General features: G+C 36.1%; 1 protein-coding gene across 3 annotated transcripts in view; it reads right to left on the minus strand.

Annotated features, from left to right (window-relative positions):
- Window positions 1-16618, minus strand: part of Dym (dymeclin) — a 369953-nt gene that overhangs the window by 190768 nt on the left and 162567 nt on the right. For all 3 annotated transcript variants that reach the window (XM_047527019.1, XM_047527018.1, XM_047527017.1), the window contains 3 exons: window positions 6958-7083; window positions 6122-6235; window positions 5063-5157 (listed from right to left, as the gene is read on the minus strand). In XM_047527019.1, the coding sequence (XP_047382975.1) occupies window positions 5063-5157; window positions 6122-6235; window positions 6958-7083 (335 nt within the window). The remainder of the gene's footprint in view (window positions 1-5062; window positions 5158-6121; window positions 6236-6957; window positions 7084-16618) is intronic.

The following is a 16618-nucleotide window of genomic DNA, read 5'->3' on the forward strand; positions in this document are numbered from 1 at the left end:
GTGGCCAAGTACCCCTGAGTTCAATTCCCAGTACCCAAAAGACCTACAAAAAAGCAGTATCACTGGTCAGTGCACTGACCGTTTTTTGTTTTTTTTTTTTTTTGTAGAACCAGACCACATTTATCCAGATATAGGAATGTGGTTGTGGAAGAGCAGAGAACTGTAATGATTCAATGATTCCATCAGGCTGGAAGGGTGGATGTCAAGGAGCAACAGAAGACTAACAGCAAAGGCCAGGGCCCAGACAATGTCACTCTGAGGCAGGGTTTCTACTCCTATGACACCCTGGGCTAGATAACGCTTTGCTGTGGGGTTTGTCCTGTGCATTTTAGCACATTTAGCAACATCTTGGTGTCCACCCACTAGATGTCAGTAGCAACCTTCTCCCCAGGTGTGGCAACCAGAACCAAACTCCAGATAATGTCAAATGTTCCCCTGGGAGGCAAAATCACTCTCAGTAGAGAACCACTACTCTAACCAGGTTGGTGCTCGCAATAGGAAGCCATTTAATAATTTTGTGTGTGTGTGGTAAGGTACCAGGGATTGAACTCAGGGCACTCCACCACTAGGTCACATCCCCAGTCCTATTTTGTATTTTATTTAGAGGCAGGGTATCACTGAGTTGCTTAGCACTTCACTTTTGCTGAGGCTGGCTTTGAACTTGTGATCCTCCTGTCTCAACTTCCCCAGCTGCTGGGATTACAGGCATATACCACTGTGCCCAGTCCATTTAATAAATTTAAGCAAAGGAAGCAATGTGATCAGATTTGCTTTTTGAATAGATAGCAGTGTAAAGGGAGACTGTGGAGGGGAAAAAGGGGAGGCAAAAAGATGAACCACAGACAAAGTTTGAGTGAAGATGGGGAACAGTGAACCAAGGCAGAGGTAACAGAGATAGAGATGAGAGTACTAATGTGAGATACAAGGACAGAGTTGTAACTCCAGGCTCAGTGATATAGAATTTGAGGGGGAGGGAGAAATGTGACAGAATTACTTGCAGGTTTCTGGCTTGGCAATTCACGTGGCTATGGTGTGAGTCATTACCTTGGATAGAAAATTTAAAATAAAGAGTACTTTAAAAATCAATTCAGCTTTAAACATAATAAAAGTAAGTAGAGGCTATCCAGGAAGTGAAGTCCAACAGAGTCAGTGCTCAGCTACTAACACAAAGTACACACTACAAATATTACAAATATTAACTTGCTTAGTCCTCAACATCGTCTTTGAGATACTAACCACTGTCACCCCCATCTTACAGATGGGGAAACTGTTACATAGGAAGGTGAATAACTTCTCCAAGATTCCATAGCTAGTAAGTTTGGGAGCTGGGTTCCCAATCTTGGCAGCTGGCTTGTTCATTGCCCACTTCACTTCACTGCCTGCTAGTACATTTTAAAGAGAAAGAAAAACAATGGTCTAGATAATAAATAAAGATTTGTGTGGTTTTCATTATATGAATGGACAGCAGGTGAAATTATAGGTATACATGTGAACTCCCAAGGGAAATGTGTAAACTCAGAAGAAGGAAAAAAAAAAAAAAAAAGAATGAGCTACTAGAGAAAACTACCTGCTAAGCCAAGGGTGGAGAGCCAGAGGAAGGAGCCATTGGAGGGATATGAAAGGAAGTAAAGCAAAGTTATAAGGCAAGACATTTGTAACCCATGCAATCCCTTGCATATAATCTACTCTCTTCTATAAATGTCTTTAAATTGAATCATTGGCCTCAAACAAGGAACATAGCAAATACCCATGTTTATGGCATATTCAAAATAATTTATAAAGTTGAGCAGATCTCAAATCATATCTGCTTGTGATTTTTCTAGACACTGAGAGTTTGTGAAAGGTACACTGTCATTAAAAATGAATAGCCTCGCTGGGCACTGTGGTGCATGCCAGTAGCTTGGGAGGCTGAGGCAGGAGGATCTCGAGTTCAAAGGCAGCCTCAGCAAAATCAAGGTGCTAAGCAACTCAGTGAAACCCTGTCTCCAAATAAAAATACAAAATAGGGCTGGGGATGTGGCTCAGTGGTCAAGTGCCCATGAGTTCAATCCTTGGTACCAGCTCCCACTCTCAAATGAATAGCCTAGGTTTCATAAGAAATCATTCTTTATACTTATATCTAGCTAAGATGATTTTTAAAGTTTTATTCAAATGCTTTCAAAGCAACAAAATATTTTACTTGTATTTTGTTGACTATCACATGAAATATTGGCTCTCTGAAGTTTTGAAACTGACAGATATAAAACTGTGTAGTCTTTTCCTAAAAGGATTTAGAAAATATATACAGGAGAATTCGTCACTTCTCACTCAAAGGAATTACTTGACCATTGATATATCTAGAGGTATATTTCTTTGTAACTCTGTTATCAAGAAGTTTTGGTCATGCATTCCTTATCAAATTTTGCATTTCTAACCCTAAACACAAAAACATAGTAGGAAATAAATTCCCTCAAGATACAAAAAGATGGACCTACTTTCAATTCAAGACATGCTTCCTCGGGGAATAAATCTTGATTTTCAGGCCAAAACTTTAATGTGCATACAAATCATTCAGAAGGATCAAGCTACAAAGAATATTCTGATCAAGCAAATCCAAAGCAAGGCCCATACTCCACTATTTCTAACAAGTTTCCTCCTGAATGACATGGATTCTCTGGTTCACACAAGTTACTCAAATGTGGTCCTTGGAAAAAATGCACTGGCAGCACCTGAGAACTTGTAAAAATTGAGTTTCTCCCAGTATGACAAACAGAACATAAGAATATTACCTACTGAAATGGTTGGCCCTAGAAATATACCTTGAGGTTTTTAACTTTAAAATCCATCTACAGCTCATTCACTCACTCTTTCATTTTGTTGTTATTAAAAATCACACCTTCTCTTCTCTCTCTTCTATTATCTAAAGCTGTGAGTCTACAGTTCTCTCTGGCTTCTCAGCTATAAACCCTGTACAAGTCCACAACATGCCAATCAGATGGGACTGGTGATTTTCTACTATAAATCATCCTCTCTCTTGTTTTGTTTTGGTTGCTAGGGTTGATACTTCTCCTCATCTGGTCAGTCTCTCTAGTCACCGTGCCTAATTTCTCAATGGAATATGTTCTTACCACTCTCTGAACCAACAACTTACTCTGTTATAGGAATTTTTATTTCATTGTAATGTTTACCACATTCTGCTGACTATAAGACCTTTATATTTTATGTATTTGAGGCTAGGTCTTTTGTCTTATTCCTGCTGCTGAGCTATAAGTTAGACATCTAGAAAATTTTAATCTAACCTTACTTGATATATTTTATCAGAACTTAAATTCTGAACCAATTCATTTGGCATTTTCATACTGAACAGTCCTTATCAGTTGAAAAAAATGAGTCTTACAATGAAATCTTCATGAAACCATTATAAATATCCACATCTATGCACAGAAAAAGACTACAAAACAACCCAGAAATCATTAAATCTGTCATGTTGAAATAAAGTACAGTGAAAAAGATTAACTTTTGGAAACTAAAGGCTCTTCAGGATGCCTAAAAAACTGAGAAGTGTAAAGAGACTGTCATGTCTACTTTAAATCATAAAGTTTAGGTTAGTTCAAAGTTAGCCAACTGAACAAGCTCTCAAGCACAACCCCCTTTTCAAATATAGTAGAATGTATAAAGACCAGATATAAATTAAATAAAACAATGCAAAATATCCTCTACTATTCTGAAGAAAATAAATAAAGTACAGAAGTCAATTCTGAGTAACCATTAAAAAGAAAAATGAGCCCAGGTCAATAAGCATATAACAAATGGACACAATGTGAGATCAGAGCTTAAAAGTGATAAGGAGATAAGTTCAGCACCAATGGCTGGAAACAAAAACTAATGGTCTAAACTGTACTTCCCTAAAAAGAATTAAACAATGACGTCACTGACATATAACAAGTGTTCTATTTGAGAGCTACTAACATTGAGCATCCTACTAGAAGACAAGAAGTAACCGCATGCAGAAAAGGATATTCAATCATGATTAGTGAATTAGCTTTCCATCCTTTAAAGATCATGTCACTAGCAGAGGGTGGGAAAGGAGTTTCTAGTGATGAAAGTGGTGGCACACAGAACAATGGCTCCCCCCTCAAAATGTCACATCCTGATTCCCAAATATGTGAATATGTAAAACCTTACGCGGCAAAAGGGATTTGGCAGCTGTGATTCTGTTAAGAATCTTGAGAAAAAGGAGATCACCTGGGTTATGGGGTAGGGAAGAAACAATTACAAGGGTCCTCTAAGTGGAAGAACAATAAGAGGAAGGCAGGGTGATGAGAACTGAGCAGAACTCAATAATGTGCAGTTGCTGGCTTTGAAAATGGTGGAAGGGACCATGAGTCCAGGAATGAGGAAGCCTCTAACAGCAAGAAGAGACCAGGAAATAGAATCTTCTCTGGAGTCTTCAAAAGGAACACGGCCCTTTGACCTTTGATTTTAGCTAGTGAGACCTATATTAGACTTCTAATCTAAAGAATAGTAACATAACAAATTTATGTTGCTTTAAGCCCACTAATTTGAGATAATTTCCTATGGCAACAAGAAGAAATGAAAACAATGGTAAATTGCTATAAAAAGAATTCTCAGGGCTGGGCATATAGTTTAGTGGTAGAATGTTTACCTGGTATGCCCAAGACCCTGGATTCAAACCCCAGCACCAAGAAAAGAAAAAAAAAAGTCCTTAAAACAAATACAGAAATTTCCTTAAAAGTATAGTAGCATGATGTTCTGTAAAATACTCAGCAAATATGTTGATTTTGTTTGCTTACTAAGAAAAACACCCACTCCTCTGTAAAAAGATATCATACACATCTACCACTAGATAAAAGAATTAAAAGTAAATACAATGAACTTTGATCAAAAAGTGGATGATAAAACAAAATAGAATGATATTTTCAACCAAACAAGAGGGTGATGAAAGTAAGTAGGAAATTTGGCAACTCCTGCATATAACATTTAAAAAGAGATCAATATTGTATTCTACTCATAGGTCAGTCAGAAGGCAAAACTCAATATTTCTTTTAAAGTTTATATTTACCTGATGATCCTCTGTGCAGCATACTGATGGAGGGAACGAAACTGTGCTGACATATTTGCTAGCGCTGCCAAACAATTTGTGTGAAGGTACTTGTCCTGTTAGAAAACAGCAAGTTTAAAGCACATGTCAAATCTCTATATTTTAAGCAAGGTTAACTAGGAGCAAGTGTAAACTCAATTGTTACTTATTTTAGAAAGTTCAGGTGCATCATCCCTTTTCTCTAGTCTCCAATCCATAAATCACAAAGAAGTCAAAGTTTTATCACGACCCATCTTGAAGCAACAACACAAAATATTATGCTACCGATGGTCTCCAACATGCCCACCAAGGAGAACACTACAATAGTTTGCTGCAGAAATATTAATGTTAAGGTACAGTGTGCTGCTTCAGACCCTAATGGTTACACACACTATAACATGTACACTATAATTACCTTCCTAAAATGCGATAAATTCTCCATAAAAAAACACATCTGATTCCTAGGGTCTCAGATAATAAATATGAACATAGATCTACATTAGCCCCATACAGAGAAAAAAGCAAAAATATGTAAGTAAACTTGACCAATTGAGCTATGACTTCTATACATTACTTCCTTTGATAATACATTTCTATGGACCAGAACTGAAATTCACTCATAAGTAGGACAAAAAAAAATCCAGTAGAAAATTTTCTTATACTCGTTCAAGTATTCTCTCGTCTACATTTCTTTCCCATCTGAATTCACATTTTTCCCTGTTCACACCTTCTTATACTTTGTTGCTACTGCTCTGAAAAGGCAAATCAGTGTTATAGTTCAGCAGACATGACTTTGATCTAATGTATTGCACTGCTTGTTTTCTATTTCATGTAAAATATCTCTGCTAATATAAACATCTAATATTAAGAAACAGACATTATACAACAATCATGCAAAATAATGAGTACATATGCTGATCTGTATTTTTCTACCACGTTTCATGAGAATTTAGCATGTAAAAATTGAGATTACTTTAAATTATAATCTTAATTGTACTATGTGCATAAAGATTAAAAAAAAAAAAGCTGTGGAATACTTACTCTTGTCCTTGTCATGTTGTATTGAATGGTTCTTATTACAACCAGAATCAGGAGACTCCCCAGTGAAATTTCAGTTAAAACCCGTTCTGAATACCAAGTAATATTTTTTAATATCTGTAATGGGGAAAAAAAGTTTAAGTAAAAAAATAATGCTTTAAGGAAAAAGGTATTGCTCCACGTCTACAATTTTTTGATAAGCTACAGCTTCACTCTAAAAGGTTAAACAGTAAATAAAAGTGAATTATGAGATTTTCAGTTCTAGCAAGCAAACAGGGCTAATGTGCTTGCTTCTTCCTTCTTAAAATAGAACAAACAAACAAACAAAAACCCCAACCTGTGCACACCCCTGCCTGAAAAAAGCCCAGGTCTGAAAAACAGAGGAGGATATCATTAATAGACAGAAAGGAGATATATCTGAAAGAGATATGGCACACAGGATAAAAGTGACAGGAAAAAAATGATTTGTAAACAAAAATAAGAAAAGATAGATGCCTTTTGAAAAGTAGAGCTTTCTCAACAAGAGTTCAGAAAACCTCTCCAGGCACGTGCAGGAGAGAAGCCAGGAGTGCAACCAGCCCAACTTTCAGGAACGATGTGCAGCAGCCAGCTGTAGCTGTCTGCAGCAGGCAGCTCTGGAGCACAACTCCAGGCCTCAGGGAGCAAGAACTGTTCCTAAACTAAACTGAGGTGTTTCCACAGTAGATCTGTAACATGGGTGTCAAGGATGAAAGGAATTATACACACAAAAACTGGGCATGAGAGGATTCCCCAGTGAACCTTATGGAGGAGCATGCCCACTCTGTAACTTTAACTGGGATTAAATAACACTAACTTACCACTTCATGAATGGACCTATTGAAGCCATCATCTTCTGTAAGGATCAATAATATTATAAGGGCCATATACACATGGTGTGAATTTCTTTCTTCAACATGATACAGAATCTCAAGAATTGGTAAAACCTAGGGAATAAAAACTACAATGTACTATTTCAATACCTTACTCAAATGTTTTAGACCTTTATTTACACTTTTGTACTTTTTACTTTAATGTCATAGTTATATTTGCCTTTAGAGAAAAAAAATATATGCAAACCCGCTCCTGATTGTATGCACTTTCCATATGCATAGCTAAGATACCATGACAGGAAATCATCACTAATTCTGGGAAGGTCTCTGAAAGTCTCTGAAGGTCTATCCAACCTAGAGACTGGATTTTCAGAGAACATTTAGGGTCATGGGCTGAAATGATTAAGAAATCACATGACCTTGCCCCAGCCAAGAAAGAGGAGAAAAGCTCAGATGCCCAGAAATTCAAGAATGTTTTCATTTATATGCTTAGCTTCACATGTATTTCAATGCTAATAAACTAAACAGACTACTGTAGCCCAGGGTACATTTTTGGTCATGTATATTGAGGTTTTACTCTTCTACATATTTCTCCAACATTTCATTTTATAATCCTGTTTCCATACAGACCAATTTAGTTTATTTCAAATCATTACTTTGACACCTTCAATTTGTTCATTCTTTACTAATTAAGTAGCTTACTGAAAGTATCTTTTAAATATGGACTAATCAGCTGTAAATTGTGTCTTGTATGAAACTACACTGACTACTATCCACTGGATACAAGTAAATAAGCAAAAACTCTGTATTGTAAATCAGACAATGACCTGTAATAAGTAAACTGTTCTTGTACATAATTCCCTGCAGCACATGGTACACAAAGCCATAAAAACAGGCACATTTGGGGAGGTAGTGTGTTTCATTTTTTTTACAAGTTACAGCTGAAACTTCCTCTAAATTGTAAAGTGCAGATACATGAACACCACTAAATTCAAGAACTAAATGTACCACAATTACCAAAATAATCATTGATCTTTTTACTTTGTATACCCCAGGTATCTCTGCCTTTAGAGGTCCTTCTGATGTCAAATACAATACACTGCACTCACATTCCACATTACCTAGTTAGCATAGCTAGATTCTGTACTGTCATTTAATTCGGCATTTGTTAATTCTGATTCTGCAGTTTTCAACAGGCATTTTGTGCCATGTCATTCTTGTTCTGGCCAAGCCTTAAGAAACACATTCATCACTGCAGGATGTGATACCTGTAGTACCCAACACACTCTCAAGACCCTTACTTTACTGGACAAGACAGACAAGTAAATGGTATATTCAAATATATAAGCAATAAAGCAGGTATGTAAGTAATGGGCCCAAAAGGACTATGTTGGAATAGCACTTGGATTTTTTCTTTTAAACATTTTTTTTATTGAGTTATAACTCACATACTATATAATCCATCCATTTAAAGGGTACAATTCAATGGTTTTTAGTATGTTCACAAATATGAGTAACCATCACAATTTTAGAACATTTTTACCTCAAAAAGAAATCCCAGACCCTTTAGTTATCACCCCTCCCATCCCCTTTTTTCCTCCCCCTCCCTCCCCTGCCCAACACTCAAAGGAATTTTCTATCTTCATAGATTTTCCTATTCTGGGGTTTCTTTTTTTGTTTTGTTTTAGTTGTAGGTGGACATAATACCTTTATTTTATTTTTATGTGGTGCTGAGGATCAAACCCAGGGCCTCATGCATGCTAGACTAGTGCTCTACCACTGAGTCACATCCCAGTCCCTATTCTGGGGTTTCTAATGAAGAAAATCTCATAAGATGTATACTATTATGAATGCCTATTTTCACTGAGCATGTTTCCACATTGTAGCGTCTATCAGGATCTCATTCCTATTTATGTTAAATATTATTCTACTGTACACGTTTTATTTGTCCTTTCATCTGTTGATGGATTTCTCAATTGTTTCTACTTTAGGACTATTACGAATGCTGCTGCTATGAACATTTATAGAAAAGCTTTTCTGAAGACATGTTTTCATTTCTCTTGAATATGTACTACCACATTCAGTGGAATTGTTGGGTCATATGGTAACTGTTTAATTGTTTCAAGATCTGTCAGACTTCCCCAAAACAGCTGCATGACTCCATGTACCAACAATGTATGAGAGAGAACATTCTCCACATCCTTGACAACACTTAATATTATTTAACATTTTTAACTATAGCCTTCAAAAGTGGATGTAAAGTGGTATCTCACTGTAGTTTTGATTTCCATTTACCTGATCACCAGTGATGTCAAGTATTGTTTTCATGTGTTGATTATTAGTCTTTTAAATGTCTTCCTTGTAGAACATTTAAGCAAATCTTTCAACCATTTTTAAATTGGGCTGTCTTTTTTTATTACTGAATTATAAAGTTCTTTATATAGTCACATACATAGCCTTACTAGACATATGGTTTGCATTAATTAATCTTGTTCATCTATTCTGCAGGCTCTTTTCACTTTCTTGATGGTATCCTTTGAAGCACAAAAGTTTTCATTTCAATGAAGTCCAGTTTATCTGTTTTTTCCTTTTGCTGTTCATGCTTTTGTTGTTATACTCAGGAATCATTTGCCAAATCCAAGGTCATGAAGTCTAACTCCCATGCTTCTGATGCACTTTGAGTGAATGTGGACATGAGTTGAAGGCTCAACTCCATTCTCTCACGAGTGGCTCTCCAGCTCCATCAGCACCTTTGATTCAAAAGACTCTTATCCCTTTCACACTAGTCTTGACCCCAACTAAAAACAGCAGACCATCAAAATAAGGGTTTATATCTGGACTTTTGAATGAATTCCATTGATCTATTATGTCTATCCTGTGGCAGTACAGTCTTGATTACTGTTACCTTGTACATTTTGAAATAATAAGGGATATTTAGGCTATTCCAGGTTCCCTGTAATTCCAAATGAATTTCAGATTTGCCTTATCAATTTCCATAAATAATTTAGCTGAGATTCTAATAGGTACTTTGTTGAATCTGTCAGTCAGTTCAGGGACAACTGCCATCTTAACAAAGTTAAGTACCATGATCCATAAATATGGGATTTTTCCCATTTTTTTAAACAATAATTTCATAGTATAAATTTTATACTTCCTTGGTTAAATTTATTCCTAAGTATTTTACTCTTTTTGATGCTACTGTGAATAGAACTGTTTTCTTAATTTGATTTTTGGATTCTCCATTGTTAAGGAATAAAATTACAATGATTTCTACATATTGATCTCATATACAAATCCTGTATCCTACAATTTTGCTGAACTCTTCTATTAGTTTTAATAGCTTTTTGAGGAAACTTTAGGATATTCTATACATAAGATAATGCCATCTGCAAATACAAATGTTTTACTTCTTACTTTTCCAATTAGATAACTTTGAGCCTGGCATAGTGGCACAGACCTGTAATCCCAGTGATTCAGGAGGCTGAGGCAGGAGGATCACAAGTTTAAAGGCAGCCTCAGCAACTTAGTAAGACCCTGTCACAAATTAAAAAATAAAAGGTTGGGGATGTGGCTCAGTGATTGAGAATCCCTGAGTTAAATCCCTGGTACCAAAAAAAAAAAAAAAAAAAAGGGCAAACGTAGATATCTTTATCCTTGATCATAGGAGGAAAGTATCTGGTCTTCATCATTAAGTACAGTGTTAACTGTGGGGTTTAGTGATGCCCTTTATCAGACCGAGGAAGTTCCCTTCTATTCCTGGTTTGTTAAGTGTTTTTATCATGAAAGGGCAATGATTTTGTCAAATGCTTTTTTCTGCATTTATTTAAATGATCATGTGATTTTTAATTTTTATTCTGTTGATATGATGACATTAATTGATTTTCAGCTGTTGAACCAAGCTTATATTCCTGGGACAAATTCTACTTGGTTATAATATATGTAACTACTTTTAGAACAGCACTTTAAATCTGCAAGAATTATTGAAACTGAGATCTGCAGAATTATGGGAGTTACCTGAGAAAGGGGGCAAACAGACGTTTGTAAGAAGTAGTATTCAAGAGAGAAAAACCACGTTTAAACTTAGATGGGAAATAGATCACACTGAGGGAAATTCAATTAATTCAGTATGACTAGAAAAAGAATACAAGAACAATAATGGGGAAAAGATGAAACCAAAAAAGTGATCTGGGGCCAAATTTCAAATTGTCTTGTTAGCTACATTAAAGAGTCAGAGTTTTAACTAAGGAAACTATGAAGACATGAAAGGTTTTACAAGCTGGGAATGGACATGATCACATCTGACATTAGTAAGTTCACTTTGGCTTAAGGGTTGAGAATGTTAAAGAATGGCAAGACAGAAAGCAGGAAAGCCAGTTAAAGATACTGCAGTGATTGGAGAGATGAGCAGCTTAAACCACAGGAGTGGCAATGAGGAAAAAGAACATTTAAAAGATTCCAAAAATATTATGAAATCAAAAGGACTTCTTTGGATGTGGGGAAAGAAAACAGAAGGATCAAAGCATCCAGTTTTTACCAACTACATGGATGGCTCATCATTGTGGCAGAGAACACAGGAGTAACAGAAGGAAGAACAGGTCCCGGGGAGATAATGAGTCCAATATTTACCTGTTTGGGATAAGGTATCTACGATGAAGCCACGAGGGAATGTCTGGGGCAAGTAGGAACATGGATTTAAGACACAGGTGATCAAGAATGTAAATACAGAACTCAAAAGTTGTCCACATACAAATGACACCATAATGGAATTCACTAGATGTTTTAGGAAGAGGAGCAAAGAAGAAGAAGAAAGATACTAGGACAAAACTCTTCCGAAGGGCACATTTAAAAGTTAAGAAAAGAATAATACATAAAACAGAAACGTAAAAGGCACAGAGGTAGGAATAGCAGCAGAGTACAATGGTCTGAAAGATAAGGGTGTGTACAGGTGCATGATTCTACTCCCTAGAATCCATAGGTTGAAACCCTAACCCCAATGGGATGGTATTAAGAGGTGAAGCCTTGGGAGGTGATTAGAAAGAAGTAGAACCCTCATGATTGTCCTAATAAGAGACAGGACCCACTTGCTTCCTCTCCGTCTCAGCCCTATGCCACATGAGGATGCAGCAAGTAGATGGCCATATGCACACCAGGAAGCAGGCCCTCACCAGACACAGAGTTGACAACCCTCTATATTAGAATTTCCAACCTATAAAACTACAAGAAATACATTTCTGTTGTTTAAGCATCCACTCTACAATATTTTTGTTGACAGCTGCCAGAATGGATTAACACATGGAGGTTGGGTAACTGAAAAATAGATGCGAACACTGTCAAATGTAGCAGAATGCTCAAATAAAGTAGTGATGAAACACGCCCATTGGATTTAGAAACAAGGAGCTACTGACAAGCGAGCTGTGGGAACAGAAGCTGGATCATAACAAGCTGAAAAGGGAACACTGAGTAAAGAAGTGAAGGCAGAGAATGTGGCCCAAGGTTTTCAAGAAACGAAAGTCATAAAAAGAGCTAACCAGATAGGATATTTTGTCTTTTTATTTTTATATAAAAATCATACTCAGAACCTGGGTTTGAGAAGCTAAGGCAAGAGGATTTCAAGTTCAAAGTTAACCTCAATGATTTAGCGAGACCCAGTCTCAAAATAAAAAATAAAATAAGATTTTAAAAAAGGGTTGGGGATGAGGCTCAGTGGTTAAGAAACCCTGGGTTCAATTCCCAGTACCAAAAAACATATAAACAATCATATTCAGAAGATAAAAGACTATTAGCTATCCAGAAGAAGATATAAAAATCCTTATGTAACTTGTTTTGATAATTTATGACACATCCTAGACTTCATGTCACTTGTAAATACTAATTTTATTTTCTATGTGACTCTTCAGTGAAGTTTTAAGTTAGCAAGCAATCAAATGACAAAACTTCCATATGTGCAATATATATGCAGGTTCAAGGCCTAATTCAAGGGCAGAAGACTGGTGGAGGCTTAAGGGAAATGTCCACCAAAAGTTCTACTTGACTGATTAACACAAACAGAAATTCAAATGGTAATTAATTCATAATCCCCTAATTAGAGAAGTTATAATAATGCAATGCTTCAGTGACTATATGTTACTTGTCCAGAATCCCTTTAATAAACCCTCTTGTACACTGAAAAAAGAAATGGAAGAAAAACTCAGAAGATGGAAAGACCTCCCATGTTCATGGATAGGCAGAATTAATATCATTAAAGTGGCCATACTACCAAAAGCAATATACAGATTCAATGAAATCCCCATTAAAATACAAGTGACATTCTTCACACAACTAGGAAAAAGAAAAACAGCCCTAAAATTCGTTTGGAAGAATAAAAGACCCAAATACCAAAGCAATTCTACACCAAAAAAAAAAAAAAAAAAAAAAAACCAATGCTGGAGGCATCACAATACTTGGCTCCAAACTGTACTACAGAGCTACAATAACAAAAACTGTATGGTACTGGCATAAAAACAGATGCATAAACCAATGATACAGAATAGAAGACACAGAAATAAACATACACACCTACAGTCATTTGATCCTTGACAAATGGTGCTAGGAAAATTGGTCATCTGTATACTAGACCCTTATCTCTCACCAGGCACAAAAACCAACCTAAAATGGATCAAAGATCTAGGAATTAAAAGCAGAAACTATGCAATCTCTAGAAGAAAAGGTAGAATCAACACTCCAGCACATAGGCACAGGCAATGATTTTCTCAATAGGAACCCTAAAGCTCAAGAAATAATGCCAAGAGTGGCTAAAACAGAACAGTATTAAATTTAAAAGCTTCTGAGCAGCAAAAGAAACAATTAGGAGTGAAGAAAGAGCCTTCAGAATAGAATGGGAGAATATGTTTGCTAGCTACTATTCTGACAGGGGGATTAATATACATAACATATAAAGAGCTAAAAAAACTTAACTCCAAAAAATCCAATTAATAAATGGGGAAATAAATTAAGCAGACACTTATCAAAAAATAGAAATACAAGTGGCCAATAAATACATGAAAAATATTCAACATCATTGGCAATTAGGGAAATGCAAATAAAAACTACACTGAGATTTCATCTACACCAGTCAGAATGACAGTCATCAAGAATACAAACGATAATAAATGCTGGAATGGATGTGGAGAAAAAGGAACACTTCTACACTGTTAGTGGAAATGTAAATTAGTACAACCACAATGGAAATCAGTATGGAGGTTTCTCAAAAGACTGGGCATGGAACCACCATATGACCCTGCCATACCACTCCCTGGTATTTATTCCAAAGAATTAATGTCATCAAACTATAGTGATACATTCAAATCCATGCTTACAGCAGCATGATAGACAATAGCCGAACTATGGAACCAGCCTAGGTCCCATCAACAAATGAATGGATAAAGAAACTATGTGTTATATATGCACAATGGAGTATTATTCCATCAAAGAAAAGTGAAATATGTCATTTGCAGGAAAATGGATAAAAACTTGATATCATTATGTTAAGTGAAATAAGCCAAGGTCAAGGGTCAAGAGTCATAAATTTTCTCTCATGTGAGGAAGTTAGGTAAGAGGAAAAGAAAGGTGTATGTGTGTGTGTGGTGGTGGGGGGTGTCTCATGAAAATTAAAGGGAGATCAGTAGAGGAAGGAGATCAGAGGATGGGAAGAGGGGAGGAAGAGGGGAAATTCTGGGGAGCCATATTAAAAAATTATATTGTTATATGCTTATATGAATATGTAACAACAAATCCCACCATTATGTACAACTACAATGCACCAATAAAAATATGTGGAAGGAGAAGAAAATAGAGAGAGAGAGAGAGAGAGAGAGAGGAGAGAGAGAGAGAGAGAAATCCTCTTGTTAAAGGTTAAGATGGCTTATCATTAAAAGGGTTCCATTCCACAGTGATTGGTCAAGGAAGGAGTACTCAGTCAAAACAGAGAATACTGGAGCCCTTCACAGAATTTTTATAAATAGTAGATATAAATTTTCTTCCCTTTAGCTTACAAGTGATAAGATGGCATATACCCAGAGCTACTTGTGGTCAATTCTCCATTTCAAAAAGTGTGTGCCTGACAATGAGGCCAAGGCTTTGTTGTTTAAGCATTCACTTTGGAAAGCAGAGGTAAGGGATGGAAATATTTAGCCCTTAGGTCCTGCCATGACTGAAGCTAAAAAGTTTCATGAGTTTTTCATTTGTGCAAAAACATTTCTTTTCACTCAAGGTAGACAAAGAATTTTGTTACTTACAACTAATAGATTTGTGACATTTAAAATGTCTAGCTCCTTTTGTGAATAAACTACTTGTGATGAAAAATAAAAATCATGACTGTATAGGTTTTTCTAAAAAGTTTGCCTTCTTTAATCCTATTCTTAACATTTGGGTACTTGGATTCTGTCTGAAATACTATTCACAGACACAAAAAGAAATTCAGGAGTTATTGCACTGTACTCTAATAAATACCAAAAAAAAAAAAATGTGTCACAAGAAATTAGGCCAGATTAATAAGTACTCGCATTAAAAGAAGTCAGAGCCATTACGTCAGACCACCAGTAGAAAGTGCTCAGGTCAGTCAACACCCGACACTGAAAAAAGGAAGGTCTCTCTCCAACCTCACAAACACCTGCACACAACAAGGTATTCAAGAGACACTGTGATATGACAAACACTGTCTTCTTAATATCAGAGTCTATAGAATTAAAGAATGTTAATAATAACAAAATCAGATCAGTACAATAAATTTCCAACTGACAGCATATTTTCTAAGAAAGGTAAAAGGACACATGGGGACATAAATTAAGAAATTATCAATGTAATCTATGAAATAAAATTAGAAATAAAACTAAACAAAGGCTACTCCATCCCCCTAAAATCATCAGAACAAAACCCTGTCACCATTCACTGTGTATCATCAAACACAAATAGCTGCTGCTCCCTGCCTCATCTTGCATACCAACATCCTCACCATGGAACCGAAACCTGTGATGTCCAGGCTTTCTGCTTAATACCAACATTTCCCCTAGAATGTAATATGCTTAGACTTGTCTCTGTGCTTACAGTATCCATGAGAAACAAGTCTTCTCTTTACAAGTTTATACTCAAAAGCAGTATACTTTTACACCCAATTTTGCTACTTAAGCAAAATATGTTTTTCACACGTTGCTGGTGAGGAGACAGTTCTTTCATCACACTTTGTTCATAGTGTCACAGTGATGCAGAATATGCTCAATGAATTCTAATAGCTCATCTTTCTTCAGTATTTACATAGTACTTATCACTGAAAAAAATGGCTACCAAATGCCTGGCAAATCTGTAAAAACTAGGGAAGAGGAGGTATTCTGTTGCTATCAATCAACTGCTGGCTATTTCAGGAATGTTCACATTTTTATGAATGCATTAATACACTGCCATCTGAATATCAGAGCTTCTGGAATTAAAGAATGTTAACAACAACAAAACTGGACCAGCACAATAACAGTCCACAGTAATCGGTGTATGATGTATATCAAACATACCTTGGTAAGGAGGCTTACCTGCCCCTCAGAGAAAGACTAAAGTCTACACATTAGTTATAATGGAAATCAATGATTGCTTATAAGAGTTTATATCTAGAAACAAATACTGT

Source organism: Sciurus carolinensis, chromosome 15 (assembly GCF_902686445.1).
Source record: "Sciurus carolinensis chromosome 15, mSciCar1.2, whole genome shotgun sequence".
NCBI lineage: Eukaryota > Metazoa > Chordata > Mammalia > Rodentia > Sciuridae > Sciurus > Sciurus carolinensis.